General features: G+C 44.7%; 1 protein-coding gene across 2 annotated transcripts in view; it reads right to left on the bottom strand.

The window, feature by feature from the left end:
* The window catches only part of Acoxl (acyl-CoA oxidase like), a 290,661-nt gene that overhangs the window by 208,353 nt on the left and 63,709 nt on the right, over positions 1-18,599 (bottom strand). For both annotated transcript variants that reach the window (XM_031371845.1, XM_031371846.1), the window contains one exon: positions 1,841-1,875. In XM_031371845.1, the coding sequence (XP_031227705.1) occupies positions 1,841-1,875 (35 nt within the window). The remainder of the gene's footprint in view (positions 1-1,840; positions 1,876-18,599) is intronic.

Genomic DNA, 18,599 nt, shown 5'->3' with positions numbered 1-18,599 from the left:
TCCCATCAGCTGTGTCAACCTCGCTGAGCTGCTGAGAGAACAGCATGCTTCTTCAAGACAGTGTTTCTGTGTGTGCACACATCATGCACACACCCACCGTTCAGACATCAGACTCAGAAAAACACAGGCAAAAAGTTTAGGACACATTGCTCCAGAACACAGCACCTTGAAGAAAAAAAGTCACAGAAAAGAAGATCACCAAAACAGATCAACAGACTCCCATTTGAGCCCTCCTAATTCCCAAAGGAACATACTAATGTCTTAGGACACCACAGCGCAGCAAGAAGCTGATAAAGGGGGGGATGGGCATTTGAGTTTATTCCTTATAGTTCAGTGGTTTCCAACCTTACTAACACTGCAACCCTTTTACAGTTCCTCATGTGGTGGTGACTCCCAACCATAAAATTATTTCAATGCCATTTTGATAACTGTAATTTTGTGACTGTTAGGTATAATGAAAATATCTGATATTCAGGATATCTGATATACAGCTTCTATAGGAACTTTGACCCACACGTTGAGAAGCATTGCTCCAGCTCAGACACCCCCTCACTGCCCTCTCCCATCCCTCCCCCTCACACCCCCTCCCGTCTAAGCACACATCTTCACTTTAGGTCTTCCTTTTCTTTTGAAAGCTCCTGCTGACAAAAAAAAACATATTAAATGAACAAGTGTACTGTGCTCTCATTTTCTGCCCTTTGTTATGGAACCTCAGACATGCGCCTACATTATAGACATAAGGAGATTTCTCTACCCCTGTGTGACCACAAAGCTGTCTGGAGCAGCCTTCTTCCACCTACTCCAAAAATGTCTCCTCAAATGCTTCTCTTCTCACTCATGAATCCCAAGCAGTCCAAGGCCACTCCTGCCCTCTTCCTGTTCATAGCTGTTCTACTTCTCAGAAGCTGTCTGAATCTCACACTTAGGTCAAAACTGTACGTACAATTTGCAACAAGTATTTTGGGGGATGCAAATTTGTTCTGCCATCTAATATTCCTTTGGGATGTTTGTGAAGAGCTGAACCAAATAAACCTGAGCAGCAAGCGGTTAATCCAAGGGTGGTGCTTTGGGGAAGCTTCAAGCGGTGTGCACGAGAGCAGGAAGGCCCTGTGTATCAACCCTTCACTTTAATCATTCAACAAAGTATGTCTTGATGCACGCAAATAGGAAAGATGATTCTGGAAACAAACATTCATAGCACAAAATCGCCATGATGGTGCTAGAAAATGGTTTTTTCCCATTAATCAGATGCAATTTACACCAGGGAGGAAATCATGAAGCAAGACAACAACAGGTGCTACATCCTACCAAATACAGGAAGGAGAGGCTGGTGGGCTAGGAAAGGGCTCTACAAACAGTCTTGGCCTGGCCTCACATGTAAGAATCCCTAACCCAGACTCAGGCTCAATCAGCTACACAGAAATCACATCTGCACCCCTAACATAGAACTTCTCAAGTTTATGTCCTACAGAAAATGTTCCTGGGCACAGTGGTACACTCCTGAAATCTTAGCATTTTGAAAGCCAAAGCAGAAAAATCATAACTTGAAAAGTCAAGAACTGAGTACTGTGGCACACTCCTGTGATCCCAGCCTTAGAGAGGCTGAGACGGGACTGCAAGGTTGAAGGCCAGCCTGCAACACATAAGCAAAAACTAAAATACATTCCACCATCACCACGTTTCCCTCCAAACAGCGATTTCACATCCACATCATGGAAAAGCAGCCATCCAAAAAGAAAACAAAACAAAACACAAACTTCAAAATTCTTCAGGACCCAAGAAAACCCAAATCTCTAAACCACAAATACATTTCTTTTTTAAAAAGATTTTAAAGCTTTACCTGTGGCTATAGCGGATGGCTATCATCAGTCCAAGCTGTAATTAAGAACAGAGGAAAATACAAGTTAAATAATATAAAGAACAAGCTGAGTTTGCAAGAAAATTAATTCAGTGTGGTCAATTATTTTTAAATATTTCCTAATGTATTGTACTGGAGAGATATCTCAGTGGTTACAAGCACTGGATGATCTTGCAGAATTTCCAGGACTAACTTGTTGGCTCACAACCAACTGTAACTGCAGTTCTAGGGCATTTGGTGTCCTTTTCTGGCTTCTATGGGCAGTAGGTACATTCATGATGCACATACACATATAAGCAGGAAAACATTCATACACATAAAATAATAAAAATAAATCTTAAAACATTTTCTGATGGGACTTGTTTAATGAATAAAACTTTTAATGATCGATCTTTGATTTCAACTTTGTTTTTAACAGATCATCATATTTTGAAAGGGCCTTTAAAAGGCCAAGAACATTTCATTGTGGTTCAGACAGACTGCATCCTCAGTTGGGAACAACTTGTAGGGTAGGACTCCTGGAATAGCAGCGGAAGGATGAGGTATCAGCATGCAGCTGATACCAAGGTTTGCATCAGGACAGCAAAGCCTAGAGTGGGTCCCCTCACCACCTCTCCCACAGGAGCATCACAGGGATCCAAACCACCAAGAGATTGGACACCTGACTCAGGGCTTTCCTGGGGATCCCCTTACCCTTTACAGGAACCCCATCAGTTCAAGGCCAATCAAGACTCATTCTATAGGCATAGAGAAATCAAGCCTAAAATTCAAATGTAACTTCAAGAGATGTTAAGTGGGACACCAGGATATGACATCAATGGGAGGTTGAGATGCAACTGTGACTTCCTCTTTATTCTAAGAAGTATCAATGAGAACCTCTCAAATATCCATGGTCAAAATCCTAAGCCATGACCCTTGGCCAGTCCATACAAGGTGAGCAGTTAGGTTGGCCGGCATCTGCAAGTTATGGAGGCTCTTTATAGTTTCCTTGTCATAAGGTGAGCAGAATCATTGTTCCCGTGCAAGAATAATAGAAGGATGAAGCAAGTGTTCTGTATTTGTGTTTGTAGCTGTGTAGATGTGTATGCCTGCTCTCTGACAAGCACAGAAAACAATCAATATAAACTACAATACTAATACTATATGTAATACCCATCTGTGAAAATGTTAATGCATCCCAAAACTTAATTTTCAAAAAAGGTGATGATAATCAGTGTCCAGTAAACCCATGTAAGTCCCCTGAGCCCACTAATGTCAGGCCATGGCATTACCAATTTAAGAAGCTCACAGCAATTAAGGACCCAAGTGCCACCTGTAATATTGCTTCTGCATGCAAATCTAACCTGCACCTTAGGATCCCAAACACCATCCCTGTTTCCTTGCTGTCCCCAGGAGATGTGTGTGGAGGGTGACAGATGGAATGCCTGGCACCGCCATGTTCAGTGGCATCATAGAAAGAACGGAGAACACAGAAGGGGAAGGAGAGCTCTGTAAAATGAACTGAGAGAAGAAAGCCCAGTTGTTGTATAGCTGGTCACAGAGCAGAATCCCCTGGATAGTGTTGGAACAGCAAGGCTCCAGAAAAATTCAGCTCTGAGTTACCACTGCAGTCATCCAAAATACAGGCCCAGTCTTGGCAAGATATCAGAATCTGGAAAGTAGGCATAAGTCTATGAAAGAAAGAAAGAAAGAAAGGAAGAAAGAAAGAAAGAAAGAAAGAAAGAAAGAAAGAAAGAAAGAAAGAAAGAAAGAGAGAGAGAGGAAGAAAGAAAGAAAGGAAGGAAGGAAGGAAGGAAGGAAGGGCCAGGGGGTGGTGGCGCACGCCTTTGATCCTAGCACTTCGGAGGCAGAGGCAGGCGGATTTCTGAGTTCGAGGCCAGCCTGGTCTACAGAGTGAGTTCCAGGACAGCCGGGGCTACAGAGAAACCCTGTCTCGGAAAAAAAAAAGAAAGAAAGAAAGAAAGAAAGAAAGAAAGAAAGAAAGGAAGGAAGGAAGGAAGGAAGAAAGAAGAAAGGAAGAAAGGAAAGAAGGAAGGAAGCAAGCAAGCAAGCAGGGGATACCCCATTCAAAACCTCATTAATAAAACTGAATATGGTAGTAGACACTTGTAATCCCAGCTTCAAAGAGAAGCAGGCAGGTAGTCCTGGGACTCAGTAGTCAGCCAGCTTAGCCTACTTGGTGAGTTCCAAACCAGAGAAAGAGCCCATCTAAGACAGAAACAAGACAGGTAAACAGGACCTGTCCTCTGACCTCCATACATATGTACATTCCCCCAACAAATATGCACACACACATACATGAACATGTATAGACACAAAGAGCATATAAATGTACTTGCATAAAATATTAAAAATCAAGTTAATCTTATATTACTTTTAACTGAATTTGTTCCATTATCTGTGTCCGCTAAACTTAGTAGTATATTTTCTTTGAGGCTTCAGGGACCATTAAGAACATGCAGAACAGGGAGGAAATGACTGGGAAAGAACGAGAAGCAGCAACTGTAGCCAAAGCCAGGATGAGCAACTTACAGACTCCACACACTGGGTCACGTTACATTTCCTGCGGTTAAAGACTTCTGGCTTACAGTTCAGCTAATTATAAGATAATTTCACCAACTGAATATTTTGATAAGCTTTGGAGTAAAGTTTAATTGGTGGCTTTTCCACAGTTGAAAGATAAGCTCTTGCTGGGAGCAGAGAGGAAACAGTGGGGGGGACAAGACAGGAAAGAGCAGAAAGCTATTCCATGGCAGCTGTGCTGGTGAGGGATGCTGGGAGGAGCGACTGCAGAGGAAGACCAGTCAGGAATTGGAGCTTTTTCATTCTCACCCCAGCATTAGAGTCACTTGTGTCTTGCTGTCATTTTTAGGAACAATTTTGTTAAAAAGAAAAATCTGAGCCCTAAAGATGCCAATAGACAGAGCTGGAACATACCCAAGGCCAGTACAGCCACTGATCCCAACAAAATGATGGCACACAGGGCAGAGTGAGCTCAGTGGGGACTAAGTCAGAGTGTTGGAGCCACCATTGGCCAGTCCAGCTTCTAAGGCCACTGGCCCTGCTAAGATGCAACAGTGACTCAGAAATTCTTTAATCAAGTTACATGCATCCCATACATACGCATACATACTTGCATGCATACCCACATCTATACAAATGCATTAGTATGCATATGGACACAGCCATTCATATACATGAACATGCAGTTATATAGACTCACAAACATATCGTCACAGTACCTATATGCTCACATGCTTGCTCACATGTTCGTAGGTGTGAATGCATATGTTTACACAGATGCTTCATGAATATATAGGCAAGAACCATCACACACGTACATACATACATATACTATGTATATATATACATACATACCAATGTGCATGGATACACATTGGCATTCGGAGAGGCTCAAGGAGCTGCTCAGACCAGGGTATGTCTCCCACAATTGGCCCCTTTGTGCTGGTCTCAGCAGGGGCCCAGTGGAGAAAGGGGAGGGAGGTCAGCCCCTGACCCCGGCCCAGCCAGACTGAGGCCCAGGGACACGGAGGTCAGCATGAGATTTGTGCTGGTCTCCCTGGGGAGCACCCCCTCAGGACACGCTGTAAGTATTGCCAGAACACCCTTAACAAACTCCCTTCACAGTGCTTCTCTCTTAGGTTTACACAATTTGTTGGTAACAAAATTAAATCACACTTAAATGGCAAGGAAAGAGTAATTTAAACTTTTTTTAAAACCCCCACCAGCCATGAAAACCTTTTCCCCTCTGCCTCTGCCTGAAATGCTCCTCCTTGGAACACAGACAGCTGTTTTGTATCAAGGCTGGGGGTTCTGTATGACCCTGGGAGCTCAGACAACAGGCAGTCCTTCCTGCATTAAAGGGTAATCTGAGAATAATTTGCCATAAAACACCCAGAAGTGCTCCAGCTGTGGCCAGAGATACCCTATAAAGCACCATGCAGACAACGTGGCCCTTGTAAAATAATGATAATTTATAAAATCACAATTTTAAAACACATTATAATTTTAAAAATAAAAAAAAAAGAAATAAATGGTTTAAATTATCACAGACAGTGCCAAGGAGATTTCCATCCAAATCCATAGATTACCAGGAAGTGTTTGTTCCAAAAACCCGTTCCACCACAGGTCCCAGTTGACACACACACACACACACACATATGGCTGACAGGTGAGAGGGGAAACTCCAGTAAGCCCCAAAGTCCCTCAACCCAACAGGTGGAAGGTCTTCCAAGTCTAGAACTTTCTAAACCAGTGACAGTACATTCCAGGGCCCCAAGACCTGTGCTGAAGGTGCCATAACCAGGAGCCTGGCCCTTCCTCAGGGGCAGAAAGCGTCTACACCAGAGCTCCCAATTTCTCAAGAAAATCTAACACTAGGGGATATATTATAAAAATATCTGTCTTAAATTAATTTGAATATGTTTATATGACTATAAAAAAATAGTAAGCTTTGGCTAAGGAGACCACCTGCCTACAACCTCACCGGACGCATCCCCACACTGCCAACTCTCCCCCAAACTCCAGATCTGAGCACACTCGCTCATGCTAAGACTGGAAGAGCCCATGTGGAATTTGAGAAGCTTCCCTCCCTTTCCTACATGCACATGGGGATTTCTCTAACTAGAGTGTGTCGTTTGTTTGTTTGTTTGCTTTACATGCCTAAATATTAAAACATCACAAAATTAACTCAAAAGGAAGTCTCATCATATGTCTCTTTTCTGGAGATTTTAAAGTTTCTTCCATCTTTTAAAAACCATGGAAAAGGAACATCATGGGAGAAGAGGAGGTGGGACTTAAACGTGTCAAACAGAGGCACAGAAGAGGGGGAGGATGGATGGAGAGATGGAGAGAGGGAGGGAGAGAGGGAGAAAGAGAAAGAGAAAGAGGGAGAAAGAGGAAGAGAGAGAGAGACTTACAGAGAATCACAGCACAAAGAGAGAGTACCACCCGCAGAGTACCACAGCACAGCACAGGCAGGGTAGTAGTCACAGGGTCTTGGTACAGAAAGATTCTCTTATAAACAGTACCTGGGCATGGAGAGATCACACAACCACCTGTAGTGTACACAGACTCTCCATAAAGAGCCTCACTCAGTGTAGACAGCTTTCCACAGAGCTGTGACATGTTAATAGCAAAGATGGGTGGGTATGGAGAAAATGACCTACAGAGCAGATTCCTTTAACCCCTTCCCTGCCTGCCTAGAGGCTTCCTTCTGAGAGACCAGGGCCTCTGTGCCACCCCCAGCACACGCCAAGGCTGGTTCTTCACAGAAGCCCCCTCAGCTCTTCTGAGCCTTTGCCTAACTTTCAAACCACATCAGCCCCCACCACAGCCCAGCTCGCTGGACCTCTGCCTGTCTTTCCAGGGCTTCCTTAGACCCTGCCTACTTCCTTTGTTAAGGTAGCTACCGAGCAAGGAGATGCTTGTGGTGAATAGCCAAGAGTTTTAGAGCCAAGACCCTTGTTGCTGACTCCTTACGGTGAAATGTGGACCCCATTCCCTGCTTCATAGGCATCTTAATTTAAACATGAGTATTAGCCTGCCCAAGGAACTCATGACGCCCCAGCCCACTGCATCAGAAACTCCAGTGTTTTCTGTGGTCCTCCACTGGTTCAGTTTGATGATGTGAGGATGTACAGAAAGATCTCAGCCGTGTGCTCAGCGCTGATGAGCAGACTCTGACATGCTGGCGCGGGAAGCGATGCTAACAGCTCAGAGTGGAACACCGCCCATCTGTGCCCTTTAAATGCCATCCCGATGTCCTAAATTCAACTTCATGGCTGACGTCACTGTGAATTCAGCCCTTGTGCGGCTGGCAGGGAACCAGCCATTCAGTGGGGAAAGGTGTGCCCACCCCGTTATCAAACAAGGAGGGGCCAACTTCACCAAAGCCAAGGGCCGGCTTCGTAGCCCCTGAACTGCAGCCCCCACCTCTCTTTCCTCATTCCTACCAACAGGAGATGAAGACAGCAAGGCAGGAGGACATGGATGAAAAATAGCAATGCGTTTGTCATGACTGCCTTTATGTCGTGGCATTATGTCTCCTCGATTCCTGGAAATGAACGTTTTAGAGAGTGAAAGGAAGTAATAGTTATACATAGGAAAAGACCAGCATACATGTGTCTGTGTGTGCATGTGTGTTTGGGCACATGCGTGTATACACGTGTGGGGGTTGTGTGTGTGTGATAGACATTTACTTAACTTTTGAAAAAACCTGGTAACTCATATCTGAAACTTTGAAAGGCAGGCGTAAAAGGCAAGCTGCAAAACTGATGGATGTTAACAGAAATAACACTAAAACCCAGAGTGGCTATTCAGTTAACCTAAGAAAACAGGACGCTCCAAGTCCTCAGGCACGAAACAACTGTCAGAATGCCTCTACTTCCCCTCCTCCCTGTCCTGCCCCACACACTAAATGGGAATCAAGCTCTACTTTCTAAACTTAAAGCTGCCACTTCTCTTTGAGGCATGAGAGCAGTTCTCAGTGCCTCACCTGGCAAAGACCTGCAGCACACCACCTGCCTACATGGATACTCTTGACAGTGGGATGCACTGAGGTGGGGATAGGGGCAAAGAGTTTAGTGTGTGCCATGTAGCACTGATTGCCAACGTGACAGCAGCTGGGCTCACCTAGGAGGGGTTCGTTACAGTAGGTCAGTCTCGAGGCTGGCCTGTGAGGGACCATCTTGATTTGGTTGGTTGAGGTGGCAAGAATCAGGGTAAAGGGGGACAGTGAGGTTCCCTGGATGTGGGCTGCCTAAAGAAAGAAGCAGCACACAAGCACTTGGGATGCTCCAAATGTGGATGCAGAGGCACCAGGTGCCTCCACCTCCAGCAGCTAGGACGTCCCTGCCGTGGTAGGACTACACCTCAAATTGTGAGCCCAAACAAGCCCTTTTCCTTTGACTTGCTTTTGTCAAGGTATCTTATTACCACAACCAGAAAAGTAATTAAGAACACTTAGCAAATAAAAATCCCAAACGGTATAAAAAGAAAAGTCACTAAACAAAGAAATACGAGTATCAAGCACAGGAAAACACTAACTCCCCCTCACACACACTCAACATAGAAACCTAAAATGAGGATTGAGCAACAAGTCGGTAGGAGCTGGTGATAGCCCATGTCAAGAGTCCCCCAAGCCTCAGCCCAGGGTTTCCTGCCCATGTAACCAAATACGAAGCTTCTTCATGTCTCCATTTTCCCACCGTCAGGGGAGTCTGCCCCTTCACTTGCAGACTTCCTGAGTGGGATGAGAATACGGTACTGGAGACAGTATGAAAGACAATGAAGATGTGTGGACAAAGATGGACCATTCAGTGAAGTCTCTGGAAAGTTTTTGACCCCTGCGTAAGATGGAGAGAAAGGCAAAGGAAGATACTTTTCTTTCTAAAGAGGCCTTTCACGTTGCTGATTTAAAAGGGTGCGTTAGAAATAGGTAGTTAAATAAAACCATCCCACTGAAGAGAGTGGCAGGGCTTTTCACCATCCTCCAGCATCAGATGCCTAGCATATTGGCTGAGCACCCTGGTGCTACAACGTCTGCACCTCCAGGACCCTCCTCAGCATCCCTTCCTCCACATCTTCCCACACTGAATGCCCAAAAGCTCATCCCAGGCCTCCAGTCAATAACACAGCAGCGGGGCAGAGACCAGATCACACCCAGGGAAATGAATTCTTTTCAGGGTTCCAAGAAAAGTATTCACTGTGACTTTTATCTGCCATGACCTCAAAGTATTGTAGAAAAATACAAGAAACTGTGTAATGTCCACTACCCACGTAAGAAGCTGGGGAAGCAGTTTGTGCCTATGATCCCAGCACTGGGGAGGCAGAGGCAGAGTGTTCCTTGAGGTTGCTGGTCCAGTATAACCAAACAGTTAGTGAGTCTGGGTGTGTATACAAATCATTTGAAACCACGAGCATGGGGAAAGCCTGCACAGGTGGATGAATGGAAAGTGCACGTTGCTCAGTGAAAGGAGCTGGTCTAGAAAGGCTGCTTACAGCGTAGCTTTACCTCCTGGGCACTTTGGAAGCTGCAGTCTGAGGAGATAATAAATAGATCCAGGGGCTGCAGAGATGGCACAGTGGTTAAGAGCACTGACTGCTCTTCCAGAGGTCCTGAGTTGAAGTCCTATCAACTACATGGTGGCTCACAACCATCTGCAATGGGATCTGATGCCTTCTTCTGGTATGTAATATACATAAAAATCTCAGGGGGAGGGAGAGAGAGAGAAAGAGAGAGAGAGAGAGAGAGAGAGAGAGAGAGAGAGAGAGAGAGAGAGAGAGATCCAGGTTGAAAAGTTTGGAGCCTGTCTGTGGTGACGTGTGCCTTTAATCCCAGCACTTGAGAGGCAGAAGCAGGTGGATCTCTGAGTTCAAGGCTAGTCTGTTCTATGAAGCAAGTTCCAAGACAGATAAGGCTACACAGAGAAACCCTGTCTCAAAAAAAAGGAAAAGGAAAAGAAAGGGGGAGCTGGAGATGAGAGATGATAGAAGAAGGAAAGAAAGGCACGCAGCATTTAGGATTGGAAACGCTACTCTGTCTGATCAGAAGATACATCCAAGAAACTCACAGCACAGAGAGAAAATAAAGTGTATGCAACTGAAAAAGATTCAAAACTAGTAAATAAAACATTAGAAGGTAAGGAGGGTCCAGAAGAAGTGCAGAATATAATGAAAAAGCCAAGACACAGAATAACTTAACTAAGGAGCAGGGCAGATTCAGGTAGGCAAAGCCAAGCTCTAACTAAGCACTCCCATGTGGTTCACAGTTCTAAAAGCTGGCTACCATTATAATACAATGGATGGCAGGAGCCTAGAGCCTGGTTTTTTAATGTTAGAGCAGGTAACTCACACATAAGTCACTGTGGTAGTTTGAATATACTTGGCTCAGGGAGTGGCACTATTTCAAGGTGTGGCCTTGTTGGAGTAGGTGTGTCACTGGGAGTGGGCAATGAGACATCCTCCTAACCACACTGAAGTCAGTGTTCTCCTAGCTGCCTTCAGGACAGCTAAGGGGTTGAACTCTCAGCTCCTCCACTCCCACATCTGCCTGGATGCTGCCATGCTCCCTGCCTTGCTAATAATGGACTGAACCTCTAATCCTGTAAGCCAGTCCCAATTAAATGTTGTCCTTTGTAAAACTTGCCTTGGTCATGGTGTCTGTTCACAGCAGTAAAACCCTAAGATGGTCACCATAGAAAGGTCTAGAATATCTATGTGGTAATAATCAAAGTTTGAGCATAATATGAACTCATGTTTAGCTTAGTAGAGATATAAGTGAAGATATTTACTCATACACAAGTACACACAAACTTTCCTTATAGCAACAAAACACACAGAACCCAAGTCTTGCTCTCTCAAAATGTTCTCTAATAAGAGAAACCAAGGTTCTTTGGCAAATGATTTACCCTGGTACAGGGAAAATACAAGATGAGTGCAGAGTATCCTGTAGTGTTAGAAAGAAAGACTTAACACACACACACACACACACACACACACACACACACACAGCCATGTAGAAGAGAATCAAGCCAACTGAAAAAATTTCCAGTAGGCACAACTGAAATAATTTCAGTAACAAAATAAAAAGAAGTAGAATTAGATTCTAACCCAGAACATTAATTAAATTTCCATAAATACCTAGTAATACAAAGAGGTGACCAAACCAGATATGGCAGTACACACCTGTAACCCGAGCCCTGGAAAGATAGGAGCAGGAGTTCAAAGTCAACCTTGACTATAAGTGAGTTTGAAGTTATCCTGGGCTACATGAAACCATGTCTCAAAGAGCCAAAGAAATAAAAGGAAAAGAAGAAGTGACTAAATAATAAATGACAAAGGGTGAAGGAGACGCAAATACTGACACAGAAGAATTCCTAATAATATATGTTGATAGTCCACCCTTAAGGAAGTAGAGCATGGCTCCCCACATCCTAAGCTTGAGCTGCTCATATGACAGCAGGCCACTTTAGCCTAGAGAACACTTCCAGACATTTCCTTAGCTGAGCTAAGTCAATGACACTTGACATGAGGCAATGAAGAGACCCAAGGCAGGGCAGCTGCTGGTCCTAGAGGTGATACCACCACCTAGCTTTAAAGGCATCTGGTTCTGAGCCATTTCCCTAGGAGAGGAAAGCCTCTCTACCCAGGTGAGAAACTATCCCAGCCCCGCTGCCTATAGTGTTCCACATTCTCCATGGATCCCAGACCATGAATCCTCCATGTACAGCTCAGCTGAATCATCTGATCTCTTAGCACCTTTATTATTGAATAGAAACTGAGTAAGCAAGGGAAAGGAAGATACCCTGAGCAGCAACTCAGAAGAGGTATATTCCTTGTAAATGTTTCACTAGGATCCCTTCAACATTCAGGACAGAAAGACATAGAGCTGGAAATAGCCAAAGCGTTCTGGTTATGATTTTAATAGGCAATGTCTCCCACAGTCTCCCTATATGTGAAAGCTCAGTACCCAGCTGGTGATGCTGTCTGAGGAAGTCGTGGAACCTTCAGAGTGGGAGACATGCCTGGTTCAGGCAGGTCACTGGGTAAGGGCAGACCTTTGAAGGTTATAGACAAAACCCGGGAGCTCTGTGGCTCCAGGTTGGCAATAGATGGGAACAAGCTCCGAGATTAATTCACATCACCGCAAGCCTTCCCTGCCATGATAGACTGTATCCTATAAGATCATCAGCCAAAATAAACCTGTTTCCCCTAAAGTTGCTTCGGCCAGGTATTTTGTCACAAAAAGTCACTAGTATACCTGCCCTCACTGTCTAACCATGAGGGCAGGGATGTTGAGTACACTGTTAGTGGACATCAACTAAAAATCACAATTTGAGTAAAATCCAGACATTCCTGCCATTTTCCATACAGATATCTTGGGTTGGCTGGTTGGTGATATTTAAAGGCAGATTGTCAATGTCTTTCATGAGAAGTTTCTAGTCATATTCTGAGTACCCAACAGTAGTGGGAAAGGGGTTTTCTCTCTGACAAGCCTTCCTTTTTGCAGTCTCCTCCACACTCATCTCCCAGACTCACCTGATTCAAACCTTCTCAGCAGACATCTCTTCCACTGCCACATCTTGTCCCTCTTGCAAACCAACTGGGCCAACCCAACCATACCATTTCCTGCTCTGTCCTCAAGGATAAGTCACATCTTGCTATTGTGTGGGACTGTCATGAACGCCTCTTGGGACTTCATGTTCCATGATCCCCATATCTCTGCCTCTTGCCTCTCACTTTCATATTCTATCTCCTTAAATAGCTGAGCCTTGATATCTGCAGTTTGGGTTTAGAATATCCCCCAAAGCCCAATGTGTTAAAGGCTTGATTGCCAACTTGTGGTGGTCTTGGGAGTTGGTAGAACCCTTAGGGCATAGAAACTTGTAGAAGGAAATTAGGTCATTGGGGATATGCTTTGAAGAGAATATTGGAAACAACCCCTCCCCCTAACTGCCCCCACCTGCTTCAGTTCCCTGTCACCAAGATGTGAGCAGCTTGGCTCCATGAACACTCCCCACCATAATGTATTGAGTACTGTAGACCCTAAACAACAGAGCCAACCAACCACGTGCTGAACCCTCCAAAATGATGAGCCAAACCAACTTTCCTTCTAAGTTGGCTTCTCGGGTCCTTTGTTTTCAGCAGCAGAGATCTGACCAACACAGGCTTCTCCCCAAGCTTCACACCACCCCAGCTTCTTCTCCTCAGACCTGGAGGATAGAAGTCATCATACGACCTGTCTTCAACTTTCTTGCCCACCCCCCTTGAAAGTTTCTCTATAGCTCCTCCTCTTTCCAGGCTGTTTTTCCTCTTCCCCATCTCTGAGGAAGAAATGTCAGCTTTCACATCAAGGTCAAGTTTCCACTGTGTTTAAAGTCAGGGAGGAATCAATCACCCAAGAGAAAACCGCCTTGCACTCCTCTGAGGGACCATCTAGAAAAGGTTAACTGGTGTGGGAAGACCCGCCTTAGTTATAGGTGGCACAATCCATAGGCTGAGGACCGAACAAAAAGGGGAGAAGAGACTGGGCACCTGCATTCATCACTCTGCTTCTTGACTATGATAGTAACATGACCAGTTGCCTCGAGCTCCTGTTGCCATGGCTTCCTCATCATGATGGATTGAAACTCCTCGAACTGTGAGCCAGGACAAGCCCTTCCTTAAGTTGCTTCTTGTCAGTATTTTGTCACATCAACAGAAAGAACAACTTGTGCAGTAATCCTCCCTGAGGTCAACCTTCCTTCCTTCTCTGGCACCATTGATTTCTCTCTCTCTCTCTCTCTCTCTCTCTCTCTCTCTCTCTCTCTCTCTCTCTCTCTCTCTCTCTTTCCTACACATACTCTGTAAAATGCCATCCTCAGCAAGCTGAAGACATAAGGATAGACCCTTAGGTTCAAACCTCAAGCCCACCCCTCGATTAGATGATATCAGGAAATAACTAAGATCATCTTAAAATCTACAAAGGAAATAACTAAGATTATGTTAAAATCTACAAAGGGACTCCTGTGTAAGACTCAAGTAAAGGGCTTTACCACAAAAGCTTACCAACCCCCATCAACACCTTTGGGGTGGGATGAAAAGAGACACCTGACATCTTTAGCCTAGTTGTGATCTATAAACAATTTGTAAGGTCATGAGTAATCATAGGGACATACAAAAAAAAAGCCATCCTTAAACCTAATGGCTCGCTCTCCTTTCCTTAAAGGACTTTTAATGTGGAGTCTAGGCACAGTACACCTTCACTAAGCACATTCAAGGAGGATGCTTGGACCCATCATGCAGCTGTGAAACGGTGCCCTTTAAATTGAGGGCAAATGCTGTGCCCATGAAGGTATCATTTTGCTGGTGAGATGAGTTCTCTTTCAGAAAGTCCAGCTCGTGAGTTACAGCAAAGCTGGGATGAAAGGGAATGTAAGAAAGGGAAATGCTGTGGTGAGCCGGCCCTGGTGCCTTCTGCTACCGCAGCTGATCACTCAAGCATGGAAAGTGGGACATTATTCTCACAACACTGATTAGGCAAGGAAATGAGATATGCAAATATGTTTAAAAGTCTACCCGCTCCAACCTTATTACAAGATGAAAGTTCACAAAGAAAACATGACTCAATCGGGTCAATATTGAGTCGATGTCCTTGACTCTGACTACCTGACCTGGAAGGTCCCTGAAAACAAAAATCAAGTTCAAGATGCAGGCAACACAATCAAGGAGATGGACAGGAGGAAATTTTTGAAATATTGCATGGTTCAGATAAGCCCAAAAGTCAAGCATTTATATTTCTAGAAACCCAAGAAACCCTCTTTTAGAGCTCAATATACCCATAATCCTATCTCTGGTGAGACGATGAGCCTTAAAACAAAGGCTCATTGACAAGAGGAAGTTTGTTTTACAGGGGCATGGTTTGAGGGAGGGGGGGATAGAGAAAGAGGAGAGAGAGAGAGAGAGAGAGAGAGAGAGAGAGAGAGAGAGAGAGAGAGAGAGAGTAGTCCTGACTATTACAGAGCTCACTATGTAGACCCGGCTGGTTTCTCAAAGCCACAGAGATCCTCTTACCCATGCCTCCTGAGTACTGGGATTAAAGTTATGCACCACTATGCCCAGCTATAACCTGAAGTTTGTAGAGACTGACGTCAATGAAGGACAAGGCTTCATGGAACTCCACTGCCAAGCCTCCTCACTTCCCAAATCCCCTGTCTTCCGTTTGTAAAGAGGCATCATGGTGGAGCTGCAGCAGTCATTGAGTAAAACATATGTACAGAGGAGGAGTCCAGCCCATTGTAGATACCAGTATTCATAGCTCCCTTCTGTCCTCCTGGACTTCCTTAGCATAGAGGTACTGCAATGGGCTACACACAGATAACTACTGAAGGTCTCCTATGTACCTGGTATCATGCAGTGCCCCCCACCACACCCCTTACACACACACACACACACACACACACACACACACACACACACACACCTCTTCCAGTAGCAAATACAGAGTTCACGTCAGGGACTGGAATAAACAAAGCACTTTGAGGGTTCAATAAAGGAAGGTTCTCCACAGAGCCACAACATTCACTTACATAGAACCAGTGCCTAAGACAGGAGACATCAGAATCATAGGTGCGAGAACCAGCCTGTGCAGAAGTGACAATGTAGCCTGTGCAGAAGTGACAATGTAGCCTGTGCGGAACTGACAGTGTAGCCAGGGCAAGAGTGACAGTGTAGCCTGTGCAGAAGTGACAGTGTAGCCTGTGCAGAAGTGACAGTGTAGCCTGTGCAGAAGTGACAGTGTAGCCAGGGCAAAAGTGACAGTGTAGCCTGGACAGAAGTGACAGTGTAGCCTATTTGAGGAGCTGAAATAAGGTCTGTGTCACTGGGGTTTGGGATCAATTTCTCTCACTCAGGTATAAAGCCCCTTAGCCCAGCTGCTCCAGAGTGCGGCCTGAAGTGCACTCTGAAGCTGTGATCCTATTACACAGTCGTCTTTAGAGAACAAGAGGCAGTCCCTGGGCTATGTGTCATCTGCCCAGAATAGCGATTCAGTCACACTGACAGTATCGTCAGGCCCAGGAGGCTCACCGACGAGCAGTCTGCAAGGGTAGCCAAGGAGTAAATGAGCACTGCAGGAAATAAACACAGACTTTTCTGCCTGCGTACTCACTGCCCAGACTGAAATGCCCTGGGGCAGGCTAGCCCCAAGATTATAACACAGCTCTGGATTGGCACGCAAGACAATGGAAGTATTATGTTTGCTTTTCTAAAAGTTTCATTTAGGATTCTAGGGCTCTTCATACATTTCAAATGTCTCTGCAAAAGGGCTGAGAAAGTAGCTCAGTGTTATTGTGCATGCCTAAAATGCCATGAGGCCCCAGGTTCCATGAAATAAATATACAATAAATAATATTAATAAATAATAAATAGAAGGCCACCAAATGGCTTATACAAAATAATAAATAGTATTAATTCATAAATAATAAATAAATAGAAAGCCACCATGTGGCCCACACCAAATCTCCATAGCATTATGATCTTAACTCATCTATTCTCTACCAAAAAATCCCCTCCATTCAATAGTACAGTTAGTCATCCATCCATCCAACTATCCATCCATCCATCCATCCATCTATCCATCCATCTATCATGTGCTCATGATTTATTTACTAGGCACTAAGTATTCAGCTTTGTTCTCAGTTAAGAAGGGGCAATGGTAACAAAGAAAAGATCAGATTTGTCCTCTTATTCCTAAATTCTTTGGAGAGGCAAGTCACTCAATTGCTACATGGTAGATTGAGTTACTGAACATTTAGGAAAGTGTCTCTTCTGTCAAAGCACAGAAGCTATGCTTCTCCTCAACACCCTAAGCAAGTTCAAGCCAAACACTGACCAAACCCAGACCTGCCCATCCCTGACCCATCACACCAGTGCCTCAGTGAGCCCAGGCCCATCCCTAACCCATCACCCCAGTGAGGCCAGGCCCATCCCTGACCCATCACCTCAGTGAGCCCAGGCCCACCCCTGACCCATCACCCTAGGGAGCCCAGGCTCATTCCTGACCCATCTCTTCAGTGAACCCAGGCCCATCCCTGACCCATCACTCCAGTGAGACCAGGCCCATCCCTGACCCATCTCTAGTGATCCCAGCCTGCTCTATCTGGCCCTTCCACATATGTCACATTCTTTCCCTCACTTGCTACTTCTACGTTTGTGATGCACATGTCTTCTTCAGATCCTTGTGATAGTCCCAACGGTCAACGCTTTGCTCCTACCCATTAGCCAGCTGTCGGGACAGTGAGTCTAAACATGTCAGTCTCCTCACATCCTTCTCCTGAATGTGAGCCTCTCTTGCAGCCTCCTCACTGTCCATTTCCTTCAAGCATCCCAGGGAAACTTAGCCCACATTAATTCCTGTGTGGCACCACAACTGGACCACACTGTTCACCTACTTTGTGACTCCATGCCTACCTCCATACCTGGAATGTCCCTATCACTACTTTGCTTGCCAACTAAATTCTACCTGGGTTCAAACCTCAGTATAAGGTCTTTTGAGGGATTCCTCACTGCATGGCTGAAGCTAACCTTGGTGGCTCTCTGTTCTCACCCATAATAGCACTTATATCATACCGACCACAACCTTTTTTATTTTCCTTGTCAACCCTACTGCTCTTAGAGAAAAGAAACGATTCATGGAGCAGAACTCTTAATCTTCATCCTGTAGTCACATTTAAAAACAGCAGACCACTCCAAACAAATGGATTACACAGAAAGGACTCTTACAAAGTAAAAATAATTGTGCAAATAAAAGTAAAATCGGGAAAATATTTCATATAGAACAACTCTATAGGAATGTAAGAGGGAATACACAAAAGAAGTGACTTGCCAAGTGTCCTACCCTCTAAATAAGTGGAATTCTAAGTAAAGACTACAATCCCCAGAAGGAAAGGACATCTAAGTTTTAAAATCGAAAGGGTCTGCCAGATGCCATACACAATGAATAAAAACCCAAACCTAGACATGTCACTAAGAAATTCCCACACACTCAAGACACAGGACAAGCAACTCACAGTGGGGGAAAAAATGCAGACACACTACAGGGAGACACGGGGTTTCCAACAAACAGACTGGAAGCAAAACGATAATGGAGAAACACCTTTGAAGTTTGGGGGAAGTTATTTTCAACGTACAAGTCTCAGGTAAACTATCAGTCATAAGTGAGGGAAAAATAAAGACCACC

This window comes from Mastomys coucha, unplaced genomic scaffold, assembly GCF_008632895.1.
Source record: "Mastomys coucha isolate ucsf_1 unplaced genomic scaffold, UCSF_Mcou_1 pScaffold15, whole genome shotgun sequence".
In the NCBI taxonomy this organism is placed as follows: Eukaryota; Metazoa; Chordata; class Mammalia; order Rodentia; family Muridae; genus Mastomys; species Mastomys coucha.
This window is presented reverse-complemented; position numbering and strand designations above follow the sequence as displayed.